General features: G+C 34.7%; 2 protein-coding genes across 2 annotated transcripts in view; one reads left to right on the forward strand and one right to left on the reverse strand.

The window, feature by feature from the left end:
- ace2 (angiotensin I converting enzyme 2) overlaps positions 1-13,484 on the forward strand; it is a 38,673-nt gene extending 25,189 nt beyond the window's left edge. The window contains exons 12-18 of the mRNA XM_061887173.1: positions 1-16; positions 1,645-1,823; positions 2,178-2,236; positions 10,670-10,767; positions 10,829-10,945; positions 12,326-12,520; positions 12,584-13,484. The exon at positions 1-16 is cut by the window's left edge and continues 107 nt beyond it. Coding sequence (XP_061743157.1) covers positions 1-16; positions 1,645-1,823; positions 2,178-2,236; positions 10,670-10,767; positions 10,829-10,945; positions 12,326-12,520; positions 12,584-12,680 — 761 coding nt within the window. The 3' untranslated portion in view covers positions 12,681-13,484. The remainder of the gene's footprint in view (positions 17-1,644; positions 1,824-2,177; positions 2,237-10,669; positions 10,768-10,828; positions 10,946-12,325; positions 12,521-12,583) is intronic.
- LOC133542915 (uncharacterized) overlaps positions 12,924-25,000 on the reverse strand; it is a 20,146-nt gene continuing 8,069 nt past the window's right edge. Inside the window, exons 5-7 of the mRNA XM_061887175.1 lie at positions 22,767-22,892; positions 22,521-22,651; positions 12,924-18,858 (exon numbers count right to left, since the gene is read on the reverse strand). Of these exons, the coding sequence (XP_061743159.1) occupies positions 18,640-18,858; positions 22,521-22,651; positions 22,767-22,892 (476 nt within the window). The 3' untranslated portion in view covers positions 12,924-18,639. The remainder of the gene's footprint in view (positions 18,859-22,520; positions 22,652-22,766; positions 22,893-25,000) is intronic.

Here is a 25,000-nt window from a genome sequence, read left to right on the forward strand (position 1 = left end):
CGGGAACTAAGCTCAAGTAAGTACCATGTGACATACAGTAATGTTTATTAAAACATCAATAATATGTGACATACAGTACTGTGTATTAAAACATCAATAATATGTGACATACAGTACTGTGTACTAAAAACATAAATACTATGTGACATACAGTACTGTGTATTAAAACATCAATATTATGTGACATACAGTACTGTGTATTAAAAACATCAATAATATGTGACATACAGTACTGTGTATTAAAACTTCAATAATATATGACATACAGTACTGTGTATCAAAACATCAATAATATGTGACATACAGTACTGTGTATCAAAACATAAATAATATGTGACATACAGTATTGTGTATTAAAAACATAAATAATATGTGACATACAGTACTGTGTATTAAAAACATCAATAATATGTGACATACAGTACTGTGTATTAAAAACATAAATAACATGTGACATACAGTAAGTACTGTGTGTTAAAACATCAATAATATGTGACATACAGTATTGTGTATTAAAAAATCAATGTGTGACATACAGTACTGTGTATTAAAAACATAAATAAGTGACATGCAGTACTGTGTATTACAACATCAATAAGATGTGACATACAGTACTGTGTATTAAAACATCAATAATATGTGACATACAGTACTGTTTATTAAAACATCAATAATATGTGACATACAGTACTGTGTATTAAAACATCAATAATGTGTGACATACAGTACTGTGTAATAAAACATCAATAATATGTGACATACAGTACTGTGTATTAAAACATCAATAATATGTGACATACAGTACTGTGTATTAAAACATCAATAATATGTGACATACAGTACGGTGTAATAAAGACATAAATAATATGTGACATACAGTATTGTGTAATAAAAACATAAATAATATGTGACATACAGTACTGTGTATTAAAAACATCAATAATATGTGACATACAGTACTGTGTATTAAAAACATCAGTAATATGTGACATACAGTTCTGTGTATTAAAAACATTAGTAATATGTGACATACAGTACTGTGTATTAAAAACATCAATAATATGTGACATACAGTACTGTGTATTAAAACATCAATAATATGTGACATACAATACTGAGTATTAAAGCATCAATAATATGTGACATACAGTACTGTGTATTAAAAGCATCAATAATATGTGACATACAATACTGTGTATTAAAAAATAAATAATATGTGACATACAGTACTGTATATTAAAAACATCAATAATATATGACATACAGTACTGTGTATTTAAAGCATAAATAATATGTGACATACAGTAAGTACTGTTTATTAAAACATCAATAATATGAGACATACAGTACTGTGTTTTAAAAACATAAGTAATATGTGACATACAGTACTGTATATTAAAACATAAATTACATGCAGGGGATGGATGGACTTTGTATTGATGAACAATGTAAAACAACAACAATAAGAAGGACAAACTGTAGTCCAGTAAAGTAAAACTGTGATATTTGTCCTGAAGTAAAAGTTTGTTGTGCTGCAAAAAGAGAATCATGTTTCTGTACGTCAACGCTGGCGCTCTGGAGCTGTCCTGTGATTGGCTGCTGCTCCAGGCCATGTGACCTACATGTGATCTACTTGCCTCCCAGGAACATGTTGATGTTGGGCCGGGCTCAGTCCTGGACCAGAGCTCTGCAGAACATCTCTGGGGACACCAGGATGGACGCCCAGCCTCTGCTGGACTATTTTCACAAGCTGCACCGATGGCTGAAGGAGGACAACATCAAACACAACCGCTCTGTGGGCTGGGACCCCGCCATCGACCCCTGTCAGTACACACACACACACACACACACACACACACACACACACACACGCACACACACACTTGCATGAAAGGAACAAGCTGTTGGAAATGGATATATATATATATATATATATATATATATATATATATATATATATATATATATATATATATATATATATATATATGTATATGTATATATATATATGTATATATATATACATATACATATATAAGAACGCACATTGTATTACATTTAAAGGTGAGGGGGGCATCTTCCCTTACTGTCCATAATCCTAACATCTTAAAAATAATATCCTGAATACAACAAATATTTGTCAAAAAGTACAAAGTATTTGACGATGATGATTACAGATTCTGACTTTGGCATCAAAGTGAGGCTGAGTTTGAAGATGGCCATGGGTGCTGATGCTGTGAGTATTATTCTTATTACATGTTATGGTTGTATTGTTATGTTAATATTGTACATTAATATTTTTTTACATGTTATGGTTATATTATTATAATATTCATACTACATTTAATATTAGTCTTATTACATGTCATGGTTGTATTAATATAATATTCGAATTATGTGTAATGTTAATATTTATGTTACATGTAATATTATTATTCATTTTAGATGTCATGGTTGTATTAAATTTATAATACATAATAGTATTGATATCATATTCATATTGAATGTACTATTATTATTCATATTACATGTGATGGTTATATTAATTTAATATTCATATTACATGTAATATTATTATCCATACTACATTATAATTTTAACATGAATATTCATATTGAAATGTAATATGAATATAATATTCATATTACATTGTAGTATGCATATTCATATTATGTCTAATATTAATACAATATTCTCATTACAAGGCAGTATTTTTATCATTCATATTAAAGTATAATATTGTAATGATAGCTCATATTACACTGTAATATGGATATGAATAGTCATATCACATTACATATTAATATAATGCCCATATAATATTGTAATATGAATATTCATATTATATTATAATATGAATATTTAAGTTAAATAATAATATTGCTATGAATATTTATATTACATTGTATTATTGATATGAATAGTCATACTGCAATATAATGCTAATATGAATATTCATAACACATTACAATATTCATATAATCATCTCATTATATTATTATGTTAATGCGAATATGCATACCGCAATGTAATATGAATATTATATTCATATTACATAATAATATTGATATGAACATTCATACTGCATTGCAGTAATAATATGAATAGTCATACTACAGTAAAATATTACTATACTACTCATATGACATAATATCAATATGAATACTCATACTTCAAATATAATATTAATCATATTACATTGTAATATTCGTATTACAAATATAATATTAATATAATATTCATCTTATTACATTGTATTATTCATATCATATTGTATCATTAATATACTATTCATCATATTACATTATAGTATGAGTATAATATTGATCATATTACATTATAGTATGAATATAATAAATATCATATTCAGAGGTGGGTAGTAACGCGCTACATTTACTCCGTTACATCTACTTGAGTAACTTTTGGGATAAATTGTACTTCTAAGAGTAGTTTTTATGCAACATACTTTTACTTTTACTTGAGTATATTTATAAAGAAGAAACGCTACTTTTACTCCGCTCCATTTATCTACAATCAGCTCGTTACTTGCTACTTTTTTTTTTTTTATCGATCTGTTAATGCACGTTTTGTTTGTTTTGATTTTGTCAGACACGCATTCAAAGTAGAATCTAAGCATGCCTGCGTTTCACCAATCAAATGCAGTCACTGGTGACGTTGGACCAATCAAACAGAGCCAGGCGGTCACATGACCCGACTTAAACGAGTTGAAAAACGTATTGGGGTGTTACCATTTAGTGGTCAATTGTACGGAATATGTACTGTACTGTGCAATCTACTAATAAAAGTTTCAATCAATCAAAAGTGTAAAGGAAAAAAGACACTTTTTATTTCAACCGTACTTCCCGTCAAAAGCCTAAAGACTGATCGCACATGTCCTGTCTTCACAATAAAAGCGCCGCTCCATCGCGCCTGCGCTAACAAAATAAGAGTCTCCGAAAGCCAGCGCAAACAAGCTAGCAAGCTACGGAGTTTGCCGCCAATGTATTTCTTGTAAAGTGTATAAAAACCAATATGGAAGCTGGACAAATAAGATGCCAAAAACCAACGACTTTCATGTGGTATTAGACAGAAAAGAGGAACTTTTTTTTTCTCCTCCATTTGAAAACGTGGACGTTATCAGCACTATACTGTCTGATTCCAATCAATGCAAGTCATCAGAATCAGGTAATACACCAACTTATATTCTTGTCTTCATGAAAGATAGGAATCTATATGTTAAACATGCATGTATATTCATTAAAACACCTTCAACATGTCAACAAAAACGGCAAAATAAATAAATATAAATTATATACTGTATATATAAATGTATGTATATATATACATGTATGTATGTATATATATGTATACATATATATATATATAAATATATATATATATGTATATATATATATATATATATATATATGTATATATATATATATATATATATATATATATATATATATATATATATATATATGATATGTGTGTGTATGTATATATGAGGTAGATAACCTTGACTTGGTCATTTACTAAGTAATTGATAAACGTTGAAAAACTTATTGGGGTGTTACCATTTAGTGATCAATTGTAGGGAATATGTACTGTACTGTGCAATCTACTGATACAAGTTTTAATCAATCAATCAATCAATCAATCAAATCAATGAATGCCTACTGAGACTATGGTGCTGTTAAGTTATTGTGGCTCAATGTGCCATTTTTATTTTATTTTATTTTAATGTACTATTATTTAATATATATTATTGTTTTAGTTGCTTAAGAGATATTCCTGGCTATGAATTTGCTCATTGCTATTTTTATGTTTTTGTGCATTATTTGTTGCCGTAATTATTAAACGAACAGGTTACTCATCAGTTACTCAGTACTTGAGTAGTTTGTTCACAACATACTTTTTACTTTTACTCAAGTAAATATTTGGATGACTACTCCTTACTTTTACATGAGTAATAAATCTTTACAATAACAGTACTCTTACTTGAGTACAATTTCTGGCTACTCTACCCACCTCTGTATACACACACATATATAAATATATATACATATATATATATATATATATATATATATATATATATATATATATATATATATATATATAAATATATATATATATTGGGGCTGCAACTAACAATTAATTTGATAATCGATTAATCTGTGGATTATTACTTCGATTAATAATCGGATAAAAGAGATAAACTACATTTCTAACATTTCCAATACTTTATTTAAAAAAACAGCATACTGGCACCAGGTACTTTCGACTTACCAAATAAAACAAGGCAAGTGTTACAAAAATGTTTTTTTTATAAAGTGCACCATTGTCCTGCACAATAGCAATAATTTTGCTTAGGGGAATTTCAAACCTGGCTACTACCTATTCCAACCATTCTGCGATGTTGGATGCTGAATGTCTTTCCTCTAGTGGCATGGTGGTAAGGGGGATTGACTTCATATTGGAGTCTCCAATGTAGTGGCATGTATTGCCAAGGTAGGCTACACTTGTCCAAACATCAGTAGTGAGAGCAATTTAACTCTGGGTGGGATTTATGTCGGTCTACACTGCATGGAATGTCTGCTAGTACTTCCTCTCCATTAGTTTTGGTCAAATGAGAGAGAAAGAAGTCCTTGATGACATTTGTCATTAGGGCCCCGAATTCACAGCCTAATAAGACCCAGGACAGCTGAGTGGTTAACACTGTTGATGGCCAAGCAAGGGGAACTGGGTTCAAATCTCAGTGAGGATTCAGTGTTTCTTTTTCAGTAGTGAGACAGGTGCTCAATTAAATATATCATTGGGGCCCGAAATCTTGCTCTAAGAAGACTAAGGATAGCTGAGTGGTTACAGTAGCTAGCTCACAATCCAAGAGTACAAGGATCAAATCCCTGCCAGGTTCACTGGTAACTATGAAAACTCTGGCAGCAAGAGTAAGTGTTTTATATTATAGCTCACTGAGACAGGTTCGCGATTAAATATGTCATTGGGGCCCGAAATCTTGTCCAAAGAAGACCAGGGATAGCTGAATGGTTAAAGCTCCTAACTCCCAATCAAAGGGCACTGGGTTCAAATCCCAGGCAAGTTGATCGGTAACTAGGAAAACTATTGTTTTGTATCATAGTTTACTGAGACAGGTTATCAATTGAATATGTCATTGGGGCCCGAAATCTTGTCCAAAGAAGACCGAGAATAGCTGAATGGTTAAACATCTAGCTCCCAATCAAAGGGTCCTGGGTTCAATCCCAGTCAGGTCCATCGGCTTGCCAAGCCAAAGAAAGCAGGAGTGGGGATACCGGCACAAAAAGGGGTGTTGGGTGGTGGACAATGTGGGGGTGCATCACCTCCCCCACACAAAGTTAAGTTAAGTGGTAGTTGGTTAATTAACTTATAGTTAAAAAGGTAAGTATGGGTAATAATAATAATAATAAATAGTCCGTAGTCCAAAAGTCTAAGGGTAACCTCGGGGGTTAGCTCCTCCTGTGTTCTGAGGCTAAAGTTGGTAAGTGTACCGTCGGTAATTCCTGGCTGGGATGGGTGGGAATAGGAACATGAATAATTAATCAGTGTGAGTGTTGACCAATCAGCTCTCCTCGGTCCGACCAACAATTAGTCAATTAGTTAATAATTAAAAAAAAGTAACAATAAGTACAACAAATTGGAATAATTGAAGAGAGAAAACATTTCAATTGAATAATGAAAAGATTAAAAACACTATTAAGAAAAGTTAATTGCATATCATTTATTAAAATTATACTTTATCTTTTTTTCATCATCCAATTATTCATCATCTATATTTTTTATTATTCAATTGCAGCTAATCAGGAGGATTTGTCCACCCAATTATTCTTCTTTTGTTTTTCATTATCCAATTTGAATTTTTTCTCTCTTCAATCATTCCAATTTGTTGTAGTTTTTTTTTTTAATTAACTAATTGACTAATTGTTGGTTCAGACCGAGGAGAGCTGATTGGTCAACACTCACACTGATTAATTATTCATGTTCCTATTCCCACCCATCCCAGCCAGGAATTACCGACGGTACACTTACCAACTTTAGCCTCAGAACACAGGAGGAGCTAACCCCCGAGGTTACCCTTAGACTTTTGGACTACGGACTATTTATTATTATTATTATTATTACCCATACTTACCTTTTTAACTATAAGTTAATTAACCAACTACCACTTAACTTAACTTTGTGTGGGGGAGGTGATACACCCCCACATTGTCCACCACCCAACACCCCTTTTTGTGCCGGTATCCCCACTCCTGCTTTCTTTGGCTTGGCAAGCCGATCGACCTGACTGGGATTGAACCCAGGACCCTTTGATTGGGAGCTAGATGTTTAACCATTCAGCTATTCTTGGTCTTCTTAAGGACAGATTTCGGGCCCCAATGACATATTCAATTGATAACCTGTCTCAGTAAACTATGATACAAAACAATAGCTTTCCTAGTTACCGATCAACTTGCCTGGGATTTGAACCCAGTGCCCTTTGATTGGGAGTTAGGAGCTTTAACCATTGAGCTATCCCTGGTCTTCTTTGGACAAGATTTCGGGCCCCAATGACATATTTAATCGCGAACCTGTCTCAGTGAGCTATAATATAAAACATTTACTCTTGCTGCCGGAGTTCTCATAGTTACCAGTGAACCTGGCAGGGATTTGATCCTTGCACTCTTGGATTGGGAGTTAGCTGCTTTACCATTCAGCTATCCTTGGATGTCTTAGAGATAGATTTCGGGCCCCAATGACATATTTATTTGCGAATCCGTCTCAGTAAACAATGAGATAAAATATTTACTCTTGCCGCTGGAGCTTTCATAGTTACCAATGGACCTGGGTGGGATTTGAACCCAGACCCCTTTGATTTGTAGATAGCTGCTTGAACTACTCACCTACCCTTGTACTGCATACAGACAAATTTCGGGCCCTAATGACATATTTAATTGCGAACCTGTCTTGGTAATCTATGATATAAAATACTACCTCAACCGGCTGGAGCTTTCCTAGTTATGGACGGTCATGACTGGGATTTGAACCCTGTACCCTTTGATTGGGAGGTAGCTGCTTCCACTACTTAGCTATCCTCGGCCCACTGAAAGTAAGATTTCAGGCCCCAATAACATATTTAATTGCGAAGCGTTCACGGTAAACTATGATATAAAACTGTGAGGGGAGATTTCCAAGTTAGCGATGGATGGACCGGACCCTTTGATTGGAAGAAAGCTGCTTTAACCACTCGGCTTGAGAACCGCTTAGACTAAACCACAATGATAGTGAACCAAAACACTTACTCTTTACCAGAGGTGGGTAGTAACACGCTACATTTACTCCGTTACATTTACTTGAGTAACTTTAGGGATAAATTGTACTTCTACGAGTAGTTTTTATGCAACATACTTTTACTTTTACTTGAGTATATTTATAGAGAAGAAACGCTACTTCTACTCCGTTCCATTTATCTACATTCAGCTCGTTACTCGCTACTTTTTGTAATCGATCTATTAATGTTTGTTTTGGTTAATGACATAGCTTCAAAGTAGAATCTACACATGCCTGCGTTTCACCAATCAAAAGCAGTCACTGGTGACGTTGGACCAATCAAACAGAGCCAGGCGGTCACATGACCCGACTTAAACGAGTTGAAAAACTTATTGGGGTGTTACCATTTAGTGGTCGATTGTACGGAATATGTACTGTACTGTGCAATCTAATAATAAAAGTTTCAATCAATCAAAAGTGTAAAGGAAAAAAGACACTTTTTATTTCAACCGTACTTCCCGTCAAAAGCCTAAAGACTGATCGCACATGTCCTGTCTTCACAATAAAAGCGCTGCTCCGTCGCGCCTGTGCTAACAAAATAAGAGTCTCCAAAAGCCAGCACTAACAAGCTAGCAAGCTACGGAGTTTGCCGCCAATGTATTTCTTGTAAAGTGTATAAAAACCAATATGGAAACTGGACAAATAAGATGCCAAAAACCAACGACTTTCATGTGGTATTAGACAGAAAAGAGGAACTTTTTTTCTCCTCCATTTGAAAACGTGGACGTCTGATTCCAATCAATGCAAGTCATCAGAATCAGGTAATACACCAACTTATATTCTTGTCTTCATGAAAGATAGGAATCTATATGTTAAACATGCATGTATATTCATTAAAACACCTTCAACATGTCAACGAAAACGGCAAAATAAATATAAATTATATACTGTATATATAAATGTATGTATATATATATATATATATATATATATATATATATATGATATGTGTGTGTATGTATATATGAGGTAGATCACCTCGACTTGGTCATTTATTAAGTAATTGATAAACGTTGAAAAACTTATTGGGGTGTTACCATTTAGTGGTCAATTGTACGGAATATGTACTGTACTGTGCAATCTACTAATACAAGTTTTAATCAATCAATCAATCAATCAATCAAATCAATGAATGCCTACTGAGCCTATGGTGCTGTTAAGTTATTGTGGCTCAATGTGCCATTTTTTTTCAATTCTATTTTAATGTACTATTATTTAATATATATTATTGTTTTAGTTGCTTAAGAGATATTCCTGGCTCTGAATTTGCTCATTGCTATTTTTATGTTTTTGTGCATTACTTGTTGCCGTAATCAGGTTACTCATCAGTTACTCAGTACTTGAGTAGTTTTTTCACAATGTACTTTTTACTTTTACTCAAGCAAATATTTGGGTGACTACTCCTTACTTTTACTTGAGTAATACATCTCTAAAGTAACAGTACTCTTACTTGAGTACAATTTCTAGCTACTCTACCCACCTCTGATCATATTACATGATAGTATGAGTATAATCTGTATCATATTACATGATAGTATGAGTATAATCTGTATCATATTACATGATAGTATGAGTATCATCTGTATCATATTACATGATAGTATGAGTATAATCCGAATCATATTACATGATAGTATGAGTATAATCTGTATCATATTACATGATAGTATGAGTATATGTATCATATTACATGATAGTATGAGTATAATCTGTATCATATTACATGATAGTATGAGTATAATCTGTATCATATTACATGATAGTATGAGTATAATCCGAATCATATTACATGATAGTATGAGTATAATCTGTATCATATTACATGATAGTATGAGTATAATCCGAATCATATTACATGATAGTATGAGTATAATCTGTATCATATTACATGATAGTATGAGTATCATCTGTATCATATTACATGATAGTATGAGTATAATCCGAATCATATTACATGATAGTATGAGTATAATCTGTATCATATTACATGATAGTATGAGTATAATATGTATCATATTACATGATAGTATGAGTATAATCTGTATCATATTACATGATAGTATGAGTATAATCCGAATCATATTACATGATAGTATGAGTATAATCTGTATCATATTACATGATAGTATGAGTATAATCCGAATCATATTACATGATAGTATGAGTATAATCTGTATCATATTACATGATAGTATGAGTATAATATGTATCATATTACATGATAGTATGAGCATAATATGTATCATATTACATGATAGTATGAGTATAATCTGTATCATATTCCATGGTAGTAGTAAGAATGACATGAAATATATGGTTGCAGTATTCGTGGAACGACAACGAGTTGTTCCTGTTCAAGTCCAGCGTGGCGTACGCTCTGAGACAACACTTCAGCCAGCACAACCGCACGCTTCCCTTCACGTCAGTTCTTGCATTTTCTCTCACCTTGCCGGACTTTCATGGCTTCTCCTTTGTCTCGCAGAGCCCAGAACATTCTGACCTATCGACACACCCCCAGGATCTCCTTCTACATGGTGGTCACCCATCCTCAGAGGCCGGCGGAGTACGTCCCCAGAGAGGACGTGAAGGCGGCCATACGGTAAGTCATTGTTTGCACCATGACTAGGGAAGGTTGTTTGCATTGGGTCATATAAGTAAATGCTACACGTTGTTTAAAGCTTGATTTAAAAGTCATTGACGCATATTAATCACGGCGTCCGCTTATTGACGACCTCCTTGGAGTCGGCCATACAGTAAGGCCACATCACCTGCAGGAACACCTGTCTGGGACAGTTCATCAGTATCACCAAAACTAACTTAAAGTATCAAACAACAATGTAATAAGTGATTTTTTGAACGGAAATGTATATATCAAGGTGTGTCCAAACTACCACCATATATGTATATATATATATATATATACATATATATATATATATATGTAGGTGTGGGAAAAATCACAAGACTACTTCATCTCTACAGAACTGTTTCATGAGGGGTTCCCTCAATCATCAGGGGATTTGCGCTCTACCACGGTTTCGAGCACTATTCTTTGGATAATCAAATCAAGACCTATATATACTGTATGTATATATATATATATATATATATATATATAAATATATATAGGGCTTCACGGTGGCAGAGGGGTTAGTGCGTCTGCCTCACAATACGAAGGTCCTGCAGTCCTGGGTTCAAATCCAGGCTCGGGATCTTTTTGTGTGGAGTTTGCATGTTCTCCCCGTGAATGCGTGGGTTCCCTCCGGGTACTCCGGCTTCCTCCCACTTCCAAAGACATGCACCTGGGGATAGGTTGATTGGCAACACTAAATTGGCCCTAGTGTGTGAATGTGAGTGTGAATGTTGTCTGTCTATCTGTGTTGGCCCTGCGATGAGGTGGCGACTTGTCCAGGGTGTACCCCGCCTTCCGCCCGATTGTAGCTGAGATAGGCGCCAGCGCCCCCCGCGACCCCGAACGGGAATAAGCGGCAGAAAATGGATGGATGGATGGATATATAAATATATATATATATATATATATATATATATATATATGTATATATATATATATGGCCCTGCGATGAGGTGGCGACTTGTCCAGGGTGTACCCCGCCTTCCGCCCGATTGTAGCTGAGATAGGCGCCAGCGCCCCCCGCGACACCCAAAGGGAATAAGCGGTAGAAAAATGGATGGATGGATGGATGGATGGATATGTATATATATACATACAGTATATGTATGTATATATGTGTATATATATATATATATATATATATGTATATATATATATATATACACACATATATATATATATATATATATATATATGTATATGTATGTATGTATGTATATATATATATATATATATATATATATATATGTATGTATGTATGTATGTATGTATGTATGTTTAATTGGGCCCCATGGCCTATCCAAGTGTAAAAAAGATGAGCTGTAAATTCCGTGTGGACTTGGTCAGATCCTCCCGAGGGCGGATCAACGATGCGTTCCAGCTGGACGACAAGACTCTGGAGTTCGAGGGCATCCCTGCCACCCTCTCCCCCCCCGTGGAGCAGCCGATAGAGGTGTGGCTGGTGGTGTTCGGCGTGGTGATGGGCGTCGCCATGCTCATGGGCCTCTTCCTCATCGTGTCTGGCATCAGAGACCGCAGGAAGTAAGTCTGACGCGAGCGCCGGATGTCCCGCCTCCGACACGTCTGCTTCCTGTGCCCCGACAGGAAGTCCACAAGAACGGGATTGGAGAACCCTTACGAGCCTGAAGGACAGACCAACAGAGCCTACGAAGATGGCGCTGACGAACAAACCGGACTGTGAGGAACCGGCACGTGAAGGATTCCAGTCCAGCCGGAAAGTATTCCTATCTTTGTGGTGGGGCTAGTAGGAGCTGGCGGCTACGCAACAGTTCAGCCCACAATAGCACACAAGCTAGACACAGCTAATCATCATTGAAGAATAAAATGTGACATTTGTATCAAATAATCAGCGTTGTATGTCACTTATGCCTACTGAGTCTCCAATGCAGATACAACGTGTCCAGTAACAAACGTGTCCGCATCATTCCATTTACTGCTTAACTTCATTCAATATTTTTGCCACTGGATGTTGCAAAAAAAACAACGACCACTCCACTTCAACTTAAAGACAGCATCCAGAGGTGCAATAATACATTCCACTTGATGAAGCCTTTTAAAAACAGTCCACGCTACCAAATAATCCAAGTAGGATTCCTGCTGATATCAATGTTGGTACTGGCAAATATTCATGGCTCCAATATCGCTGTTGTATCGGAAATTTTATAATAAAAAGGATACCACTAATTCAAAAAGCCACGCCCCCTTTTAAAATAGTGTAAATAAATATGTGATACAGTATTTATGAAATATATGTTCCATTCCAAATGTGTGCTGACATCATTGATTACAACTCAAAGGCTCTTCTTCTACAGCCAGAAGGCCACAGCTGAGCCGTAGCAGCTTGACAAAAACAAAGCAAAGCACATTGTTCAGACCGTATAGTATCATATCATATTTCTTCTTGACTGCAAGAAAGTTAGGAATTATTGTGCGTTATGAAGGTGTCAAATATGTTTTTGCAAGAATGTTATGAATTATTGTGGGTTATAAACATGTCAAATAAGTGTTTGCAATAAAGTTATGAATTACTGTAGGTTATGAACATGTCCAATATGTTTTTTGCAAGAAAATTATGAATTACTGTAGGTTATGAATGTGTTAAATACCTTTTTGCAAGAAAGTTATGAATTGTTTTGCGTTATGAACGTGTCAGATACGTTTTTGCAAGAAAATTATGAATTATTGTATGTTATGAAGGTGTCAAATACGTTTTTGCAAAAAAGTTATGAATTATTGTTAGTTATGAACGTGTCAAATACCTTTTTGCAAGAAAATTATGAATTATTGTGCGTTATGAACGTGTCGAATATGTTTTTGCAAGAAAGTTATGAAATATTGTATGTTATGAAGGTGTCAAATACGTTTTTGCAAAAAAGTTATGAATTATTGTTAGTTATGAACGTGTCAAATACCTTTTTGCAAGAAAACTATGAAATATTGTAGGTTATGAAGGTGTCGAATACTTTTTTGCGAAAAAGTGATGAATTATTGTTAGTTATGAAGGTGTCAAAAACCTTTTTGCAATAAAGTTATGAATTATTTTGCGTTATGAATGTGTCAAATACGTTTTTGCAAGAAAGTTATGAAATATTGTAGGTTATGAAGGTGTCAAATACTTTTTTACGAAAAAGTTATGAATTATTGTTAGTTATGAACGTGTCAAATACCTTTTTGCAAGAAAGTTATGAATTATTTTGCGTTATGAATGTGTCAAATACGTTTTTGCTAGAAAGTTATGAATTATTGTGCGTTATGAAGGTGTCAAATATGTTTTTGCAAGAAAGTTATGAATTATTGTGGGTTATAAACATGTCAAATAAGTGTTTGCAATAAAGTTATGAATTACTGTAGGTTATGAACATGTCCAATATGTTTTTTGCAAGAAAATTATGAATTACTGTAGGTTATGAATGTGTTAAATATGTTTTTTGCAAGAAAATTATGAATTACTGTAGGTTATGAATGTGTTAAATACCTTTTTGCAAGAAAGTTATGAATTGTTTTGCGTTATGAACGTGTCAGATAAGTTTTTGCAAGAAAATTATGAATTATTGTGCGTTATGAACGTGTCGAATATGTTTTTGCAAGAAAGTTATGAAATATTGTATGTTATGAAGGTGTCAAATACGTTTTTGCAAAAAAGTTATGAATTATTGTTAGTTATGAACGTGTCAAATACCTTTTTGCAAGAAAACTATGAAATATTGTAGGTTATGAAGGTGTCAAATACTTTTTTGCGAAAAAGTGATGAATTATTGTTAGTTATGAAGGTGTCAAAAACCTTTTTGCAATAAAGTTATGAATTATTTTGCGTTATGAATGTGTCAAATACGTTTTTGCAAGAAAGTTATGAAATATTGTAGGTTATGAAGGTGTCAAATACTTTTTTACGAAAAAGTTATGAATTATTGTTAGTTATGAACGTGTCAAATACCTTTTTGCAAGAAAGTTATGAATTATTTTGCGTTATGAATGTGTCAAATACGTTTTTGCAAGAAAGTTATGAATTACTGTAGGTTATGAAGGTGTCAAATATGTTTTTTGCAAGAAAGTTATGAATTATTGTGATTTATGAATGTGTCAAATACCTTTTTGCAAGAAAGTGATGAATTATTGTGAGTTGTAAAGGTGTCAAGTACGTTTTTGCGAGAAATTTATGAATTATTGTGAGTTATGAACATCTCAAATACATTTTTGCAAGAAAGTTATGAATTATTTTGCGTTATGAACGTTTCAAATACGTTTTTGCGAGAAAATTATGAATTACTGTGCGTTATGAATGTGCCAGATAAGTTTTTGCAAGAAAGTTGTGAAATATTGTAGGTTATGAAGGTGTCCGATACTTTTTTGTGAGAAAGTTATGAATTATTGTGAGTTATGAACGTGTCAAATACCTTTTTGCAAGAAAGTTTTGAATTATTGTGCGTTATGAATGTGTCAGATACGTTTTTGAAAGAAAGTTATGAATTATTGTAGGTTATGAAGGTGTCAAATACATTTTTGCCAGAAAATTATTAATCATTTTGAGTTATGAACGTGTCAAATACATTTTTGCAAGAAAGTGATGAATTATTTTGTGTTATGAAGGGGTCAAAAACTTTTTTGCGAGAAAGTTATGAATTATTGTGCGTTAAGAATGTGTCAGATATGTTTTTACAAGAAAGTTATGAAATATTGTAGTTAATGAAGGTGTAAAATGTTTTTTGTCAGAACGTTATGAATTATTGTGAGTTATGAAGGTGTCAAATACCTTTTTGCAAGAAAGTTAATTGTTTTGTGTTATGAACATGTCAAATACGTTTTTGAAAGAAAGTTATGAAATATTGTAGGTTATGAATGTGTTAAATATGTTTATGCCAGAAAGTTATGAATCATTGTAAGTTATGAACGTGTCAAATACGTTTTTGCAAGAAAGTGATGAATTATTTTGTATTATGAATGTGTCAAATAAGTTTTTGCAAGAAAGTTGTGAAATATTGTAGGTTATGAAGGTGTCCAATACTTTTTTGTGAGAAAGTTATGAATTATTGTGAGTTATGAACGTGTCAAATACCTTTTTGCAAGAAAGTTTTGAATTATTGTGCGTTATGAATGTGTCAAATTTGTTTTTGAAAGAAAGTTATGAATTATTGTAGGTTACAAAGGTGTCAAATACCTTTTTGCAAGAAAGTTATAAATTATTGTGAGTTATAAACATGTCAAATACCTTTTTGCAAGAAAGTTATGAATTATTTTGCGTTATGAATGTGTCAAATGTGTTTTTTGCACGAAAACTATGAATTATTGTGAATTTTGAATGTGTCAAATACTTTTTTGCAAAAACGTTATGAATTATTTTGAGTTATGAACGTGTCAAATACCTTTTTGCAAGAAAGTTATGAATTATTTTGCGTTATAAATGTGTCAAATACTTTTTTGCAAGAAAGTTATGAATTACTGTAGGTTATGAAGGTGTCAAATATGTTTTTTGCAAGAAAGTTATGAATTATTGTGAGTTATGAACGTGTTAAATACCTTTTTGCAAGAAAGTTATGAATTGTTTTGTGTTATGAATGTGTCAGATAAGTTTTTGCAAGAAAGTTATGAATTACTGTAAGTTATTAACGTGTCAAATAGGTTTTTTGCAAGAAAGCTATGAATTATTGTGAGTTATGAATGCGTCAAATACCTTTTTGCAAGAGAGTGATGAAATATTGTGAGTTATAAAGGTGTCAAGTACGTTTTTGCAAGAAAGTTATGAATTATTGTGCTTTATGAAGGTGTCGAATATGTTATGTTAAAAAGTAATTAATTATTCTGCTTTATAAAGGTGTCAAATATGTTTTTGCAAGAAAATTATGAATTATTGTGCATTATAAATGTGTCAGATATGTTTTCGCAAGAAAGTTATGTAATATTGTAGGTTATGAAGGTGTCAGATACTTTTTTGCGAGAAATCTATGAATTATTGTGAGTTATGAACGTCTCAAATACATTTTTGCAAGAAAGTTATGAATCATTGTGAGTTATGAACGTTTCAAATACGTTTTTGCGAGAAAATTATGAATTACTGCGCGTTATGAATGTGCCAGATAAGTTTTTGCAAGAAAGTTGTGAAATATTGTAGGTTATGAAGGTGTCAAATACTTTTTTGTGAGAAAGTTATGAATTATTGTGCGTTACGAATGTGTCAAATTTGTTTTTGAAAGAAAGTTATGAATTATTGTAGGTTATGAAGGTGTCAAATACGTTTTCGCCAGAAAATCATTAATCATTTTGAGTTATGAACGTGTCAAATACATTTTTGCAAGAAAGTGATGCATTATTTTGTCTTATGAAGTGGTCAAATACCTTTTTGCGAGAAAGTTATGAATTATTGTGCGTTAAGAATATGTCAGATATGTTTTTGCAAGAAAGTTATGAAATATTGTAGTTAATGAAGGTGTGAAATATTTTTTGTCAGAACGTTATGAATTATTGTGAGTTATGAAGGTGTCAAATATGTTTTTGAAAGAAAGTTATGAATTATTGTAGGTTATGAAGGTGTTAAATACGTTTATGCCAGAAAGTTATGAATCATTGTGAGTTATGAACGTGTCGAATATCTTTTTGCAAGAAAGTGATGAATTATTTTGTGTTATGAATGTGTCAAATACTTTTTTGCAAGAAAGTGATGAATTATTGTGAGTTATGAATGTGTCAAGTAAGTTTTTGCAAGGAAGTTATGAATTATTGTGCTGTATGAAGGTGTCAAATATGTTATGTTAAAAAGTGATGAATTATTGTGCGTTATGAAGGTGTCAAATATGTTTTTGCAAGAAAGTTATGAATTATTGTGCGTTATGGTGTCAAATAAGTTTTTGCAAGAAAGTTATGAATTATTGTGCGTTATGAAGGTGTCAAATAAGTTTTTGCAAGAAAGTTATGAATTATTGTGCGTTATGAAGGTGTCAAATAAGTTTTTGCAAGAAAGTTATGAATTATTGTGCGTTATGGTGTCAAATAAGTTTTTGCAAGAAAGTGATGAATTATTGTGCGTTATGAAGGTGTCAAATATGTTTTTGCAAGAAAGTTATGAATTATTGTGCGTTATGAAGGTGTCAAATAAGTTTTTGCAAGAAAGTTATGAATTATTGTGCGTTATGAAGGTGTCAAATAAGTTTTTGCAAGAAAGTTATGAATTATTGTGCGTTATGGTGTCAAATAAGTTTTTGCAAGAAAGTGATGAATTATTGTGATTTCTGATCTTTGTAAGGGCACCAAAAGGGACTTCTGGTGCGTGCGTTTGCAGAAAAGCACATCCAGGACAGTTTAGCTTGTCGTTGTTGTTTGGTCTTGTTAATAAATAGAAAGTTTGCTTGACATTTAGTATTTTATATTGTGTTCAAACATGGACTGTTGTCCAGGTTGGAACCCATGATACTTATTGACATTGTTTGCTTCACTTGACAAACTTTTCCATTGACGAGCCAGGTGGAAGAAGCAACTGGGTTCATAAATGGAGGTTCCGCTCCGTTTGATGACCTTATAAGTTCTATTTGTCCAGAAACATTGCCAGCACACAGCGCTCGCAGCGGGGCTTCACTTCTTTTTACACTTGACACGGCACCTGCGTGTCTCTGCAGCGAGGTCTAGGTCTAGGTGTAGGTCTAGGTGTAGGTCTAGGTCTGGATGATGAAGAGGAAGGTCTGAGGCTGCGGGCGCTCCGGCAGCTGTGCCATCTGCACGGAGTCTGAGGAGCAGACCTGCATGAACCAGCCCGGGTAGAGAGCCGACTCAAAGTGGCGGCGCTTGGTGGCGTCACTTTTCATGTAGAAGACGTAGGACAGCACACTCTCGTCCTTCAGGGAGATGCTCTGCAGTTTCTGCTTATCACACGCCTGCACAACAACAATGTCACTCACCATAACAGTAATGTTCACAACAATAACAATAACAACAGTAATATGAATAACAATAACATCAATGTTAATAACAATAACAGTAATATAAATAATGTGAATCACAATAACAGTAATATTAATCAGAATAACAGTAATATTAATAACAATAACTGCAATATTAATAACAGTAATATTAATAACAATATGAATAACAATAACAATAATATTAATAGTAAGAACAATATCAATAACAACAACAGCAATATTAATAACAATAACAGTAATATTAACAACAATAACAATATAAATAACAATAATAATATTAATACCAATATACATATTAATAAACATAACAGTATTATTAATAACATTTACAATATTAATAACAATAACAGTGATCTTAATAACAATAACAGCAATAAGAACAACAATAACAGTAATATTAATTACAACAGCAATATGTATAACGATAACAATATTAATACCAATAAACACATTAATAAAAATAACAATGCTAATAAAAATAACAGTAATATTAAAAACAATGACATAACTATTAACAATAACAGTAATATTAACAAAAACTATATGAATAACATCAATATTATTACCAATAAAAATATTAATAACAATAACAATCTTAACAACAACAATAACCAAAACAATATGAATAACAACACAATACCAATATTGATAACGATAACAGCAATATTAATAACAGTAACATGAGAAACAATAACAGTATTATTAATAACAATAAGGATAACAATAGCATTATTAAAAACAATAACAGTAATATTAATAACAATAACAGTAATTTTAATAATAACAATATGAAAAACAATAACGGTAATATTGATAACAATAACAGTAATATTAATAATAACAATATTAAAAACAATAACAGTAACATTAATAACAATAACATGTATATTAATAAAATATGAATAACAATAACAATATAAATAACAACACCAGTAATAATAATATTAATGACGATAACAATATTAATAAAAACACAATACCAATAAAAATAACAACAACAGTAATATCAGGGACGGCGTGGCGCAGTGGGAGAGTGGCCGTGCGCAACCCGAGCGTCCCTGGTTCAATTCCCACCTAGTACCACCCTCGTCACGTCCGTTGTGTCCTGAGCAAGACACTTCACCCTTGCTCCTGATGGGTGCTGGTTGGCGCCTTGCATGGCAGCTCCCTCCGTCAGTGTGTGAATGTGTGTGTGAATGGGTAAATGTGGAAGTAGTGTCAAAGCGCTTTGAGTACCTTGAAGGTAGAAAAGCGCTATACAAGTACAACCCATTTATCATTTATTAACAATACCAATATGAATGACAATATTAATACCAATACAATATTAATAACAATAACCATAATGATTACAAAAACAATAACAATACCAATAATAACAACAGCTTCTATTGCACATGATATCACACACAAGTAAACACTCTGCCTGTATGGCACATGATATCACACACAAGTAAACACTATGCCTGTATCGCACATGATATCACACACAAGTAAACACTATGCCTGTATCGCACATTATATCACACACAAGTAAACACGCTGCAGGACTGCTTTTATTGCACATGATATCACACACAAGTAAACACTCTGCCTGTATGGCACATGATATCACACACAAGTAAACACTATGCCTGTATCGCACATGATATCACACACAAGTAAACACTATGCCTGTATCGCACATGATATCACACACAAGTAAACACGCTGCAGGACTGCTTTTATTGCACATGATATCACACACAAGTAAACACTATGCCTGTATCGCACATGATATCACACACAAGTAAACACGCTGCAGGACTGCTTTTATTGCACATGATATCACACACAAGTATACACTCTGCTTGTATCTCACAAGGTGTCACACACAAGTAAACACTCTGCAAACGATATCACATACAAGTAAACACTACGCTTGTATCGCACATGATATCACACACAAGTAAACACTACGCTTGTATCGCACATGATATCACACACAAGTAAACACTCTGCTTGTATCTCACAAGGCGTCACACACAAGTAAACACTGTGCTTACCAAAGTGGTACTAAAACATGTTCAGATTTGTGTGTAATGTTCAATATTCACAATGAGACATCAACGTTTTGCTGTTGCTTGCTTACGGATACTTGCTCGCGTCATTCATTGAGCAGACGTCCACCTGCAGTCCACACGTATCTCTTATGTGTGACTGCCACCTACTGGCCACACTTATCCTTACGGGTTATAAGGTGCAGTGGGTTATAAGGTGCGGTGGGTTATAAGGTGCACCTGGTTTTAAGGTGCAGTGGGTTATAAGGTGCAGCGGGGTATAAGGTGCAGCGGGTTATAAGGTACAGCGGGTTATAAGGTACAGCGGGTTATAAGGTGCAGCGGGTTGTAAGGTGCAGTGGGGTATAAGGTGCAGTGGAGTATAAAGTGGAATGGGTTATAAGGTGCAGTGGAGTATAAAGTGGAATGGGTTATAAGGTGCAGTGGGGTATAAAGTGGAATGGGTTATAAGGTGCAGTGGGGTATAAGGTGCAGTGGAGTATAAGGTGCAGTGGGGTATAAGGTGCAGCGGGTTATAAGGTACAGGGGGTTATAAGGTGCAGCTGGTTATAAGGTGCAGTGGAGTATAAGGTGCAGGGGGTTATAAGGTGCAGCGGGGTATAAGGTGCAGCGGGGTATAAGGTGCAGCGGGTTATAAGGTGCAGTGGGTTATAAGGTGCAGCGGGGTATAAGGTGCAGCGGGTTATAAGGTGCAGTGGGGTATAAGGTGCAGCTGGTTATAAGGTGCAGCAGGGCATAAGGTGCAGCTGGTTATAAGGTGCAGTGGGGTATAAGATGCAGTGGGGTATAAGGTGCAGTGGGTTATAAAGTGCGGCGGGTTATAAGGTGCAGTGGGTATAAGGTGCAGTGTGGTATAAGGTGCAGTGGGTTATAAGGAGCAGTGGGGTATAAGGTGCAGTGGGGTATAAGGTGCAGTGGGGTATAAGGTGCAGTGGGGTATAAGGTGCAGTGGGGTATAAGGTGCAGTGGGTTATAAGGTGCAGTGGGGTATAAGGTGCAGTGGGTTATAAGGAGCAGTGGGGTATAAGGTGCAGCTGGTTATAAGGTGCAGCAGGGCATAAGGTGCAGCTGGTTATAAGGTGCAGTGGGGTATAAGGTGCAGTGGGGTATAAGGTGCAGTGGGTTATAAGGAGCAGTGGGGTATAAGGTGCAGCTGGTTATAAGGTGCAGCAGGGCATAAGGTGCAGCTGGTTATAAGGTGCAGTGGGGTATAAGATGCAGTGGGGTATAAGGTGCAGTGGGTTATAAAGTGCGGCGGGTTATAAGGTGCAGTGGGTATAAGGTGCAGTGTGGTATAAGGTGCAGTGGGTTATAAGGAGCAGTGGGGTATAAGGTGCAGTGGGGTATAAGGTGCAGTGGGGTATAAGGTGCAGTGGGGTATAAGGTGCAGTGGGTTATAAGGTGCAGTGGGGTATAAGGCACACCTTCCGTTTTTGAGAAAATCAAAACCAAAAAGTAGGATAATTGTGTCATGGTCTTGTTCCCACGCCAACAAGCAAACCTTACTAAAACAAAGAGCTGCCTTTGTGGGCGGGGCTAGACTGTTGGACTTACCTCCACCTGCAGGAGCACCTGCTCGCCTTTCTTGGAGCACCTGAGGAAGCAGTCGGAGCCTGTGAAGTTCAACACCACCGGGTACTTGGGCTCCGGGCAGCTGGACTTGTAGTAGTAGATGGTCATTTTCTCTGAGGACAGACAGCATGGTGTGTGTGTGTGTGTGTGTGTGTGTGTGTGTGTGTGTGTGTGTGTGTGTGTGTGTGTGTGTGTGTGTGTGTGTGTGTGTGTGTGTGTGAGACAAACCTGGTTGTGATGATGCATAAAGAGTCTTCTGGGAGCAAATGGCGTGCAGATATTTGTGGGAGGCCACGTGTTCGATGGGCGTGTCCAAAGTCTTCTGCTGCTTGAAGGTTTCTCCTCCTCTTGAAACTGCGACAACGTGTCCAAGCACAGGAGAAGCGACTGTCAGTTTGTCTGCAAAGGCTTCAAACATGCAAACTGCAAACGGTTCTTTTTTTTGCAGCAGTCCTGCCAGACTGGACTGGAGTACACGCAATGAGTCCAAGGCAACTTTTGGGTGCTTCCTTGTTTCCTTCCAAATGTGTTAAATTGCCCAGTTTATTTCGGGTTTTTTTTAGTGTTAGTTATGTTCTGGTCGTAATTGTTGGCCTCAGATCCTAATTTGAGTCCCGAACCAATACTTTGAGGATTAAATATCAGGCATGTGATTTGAACCCAGAACATTTAACGAGGTCTTAGTGTTTAAAGAATTGAAAAAATATCAACAGAGTAGACATGAAGACATATCCCCTTCATTCAAATGAATCACTATTTCTGTTTTAGTCACTATGTTATTTAGTCACTATGGTAATTGTGTTGACATCCACAGGAACCACATGGGTTAGCCTACTCTGTACAGTATTAACAACCTTACTAGTGTTCACTTCACAGCCACGGATGGTTCATCTACTTATTGACATTACTTACACATTACTTTGTCTGTTTCAATCACAATGCTATTTAGTCACTACAGTAATTGTGTTGACATCCACAGGAACCACATGGGTTAGCCTACTCTATACTGTATTTACAACTTAACTAGTGTTCATGTCACATTCACAGATGGTTCATTAACGTATTTACATTATTTCACATTGCGTTGTTTGAGTCACTATGTTATTTAGTCAGTACAGTAATTACGTGTGTTCACATCCACAGGAACCACATGGGTTAGCCTACTCTATACAGTAATTACAACCTTACTAGTGTTCACTTCACATCCACAGATGGTTCATCTAGTTATTGACAATATATACACATTATTTTGTTTCAGTCACGATGTTATTTAGTCACTACAGTAATTAGAAAATTGCATTGACATCCACAGGAACCACATGGGTTAGCCTACTCTGTACAGTATTTACAACCTTACTAGTGTTCACTTCACAGCCAGAAATGGTTCATCTACTTATTGAAATTATTTACACATTGCTTCGTTTCAGTGACTGTGTTATCTAGTCACTATAGTAATTACAACGTGTGTTGACATCCACAGGAACCACATGGGTTAGCCTACTCTATACTGTATTTACAACTTAACTAGTGTTCATGTCACATTCACAGATGGTTCATTAACGTATTTACATTATTTCACATTGCGTTGTTTCAGTCACTATGTTATTTAGTCACTACAGTAATTGTGTTGACATCCACAGGAACCACATGGGTTAGCCTACTCTGGACAGTATTTACAACCTTACTATTGTTCACTTCACAGCCACAGATGGTTCATCTACTTATTGACATTATTTACACATTACTTTGTCTGTTTCAATCACAATGTTATTTAGTCATTGTGTTGACATCCACAGGAACCACATGGGTTAGCCTACTCTATACAGTATTTGCAACCTTACCAGTGTTCACTTCACAGCCATAGGTGTTTCATTAACTTATTTACATTATTTACACTTTGTTTTGTTTCAGTCATTATGCTATTTAGTCACTACAGTAATTGTGTTGACATCCACAGGAACCACATGGGTTAGCCTATTCTGGACAGTATTTACAACCTTACTATTTTTCTCTTCACAGCCACAGATGGTTCATCTACTTATTGACATTATTTACACATTACTTTGTCTGTTTCAACCACAATGTTATTTAGTCATTGTGTTGACATCCACAGGAACCACATGGGTTAGCCTACTCAATACAGTATTTGCAACCTTACGAGTGTTCACATCACAGCCACAGGTGTTTCATTAACTTATTTAAATTATTTACACATTGCTTTGTTTCAGTCACTATGTTATTTAGTCACTACAGTAATCACATGTGTTCACATCCACAGGAACTACATAGGTTAGCCTACTCTATACAGTAATTACAACCTTACTGGTGTTCATGTCACATCCACAGATGGTTCATCTAGTTATTGACATTATTTACACACATTGCTTTGTTTCAGTCACTATGTTATCTAGTCACTATAGTAATTACGTGTGTTGACAGCCACAGGAACCACAAGGGTTAGC

The sequence above is a fragment of the Nerophis ophidion genome, linkage group LG25 (assembly GCF_033978795.1).
Source record: "Nerophis ophidion isolate RoL-2023_Sa linkage group LG25, RoL_Noph_v1.0, whole genome shotgun sequence".
NCBI lineage: Eukaryota > Metazoa > Chordata > Actinopteri > Syngnathiformes > Syngnathidae > Nerophis > Nerophis ophidion.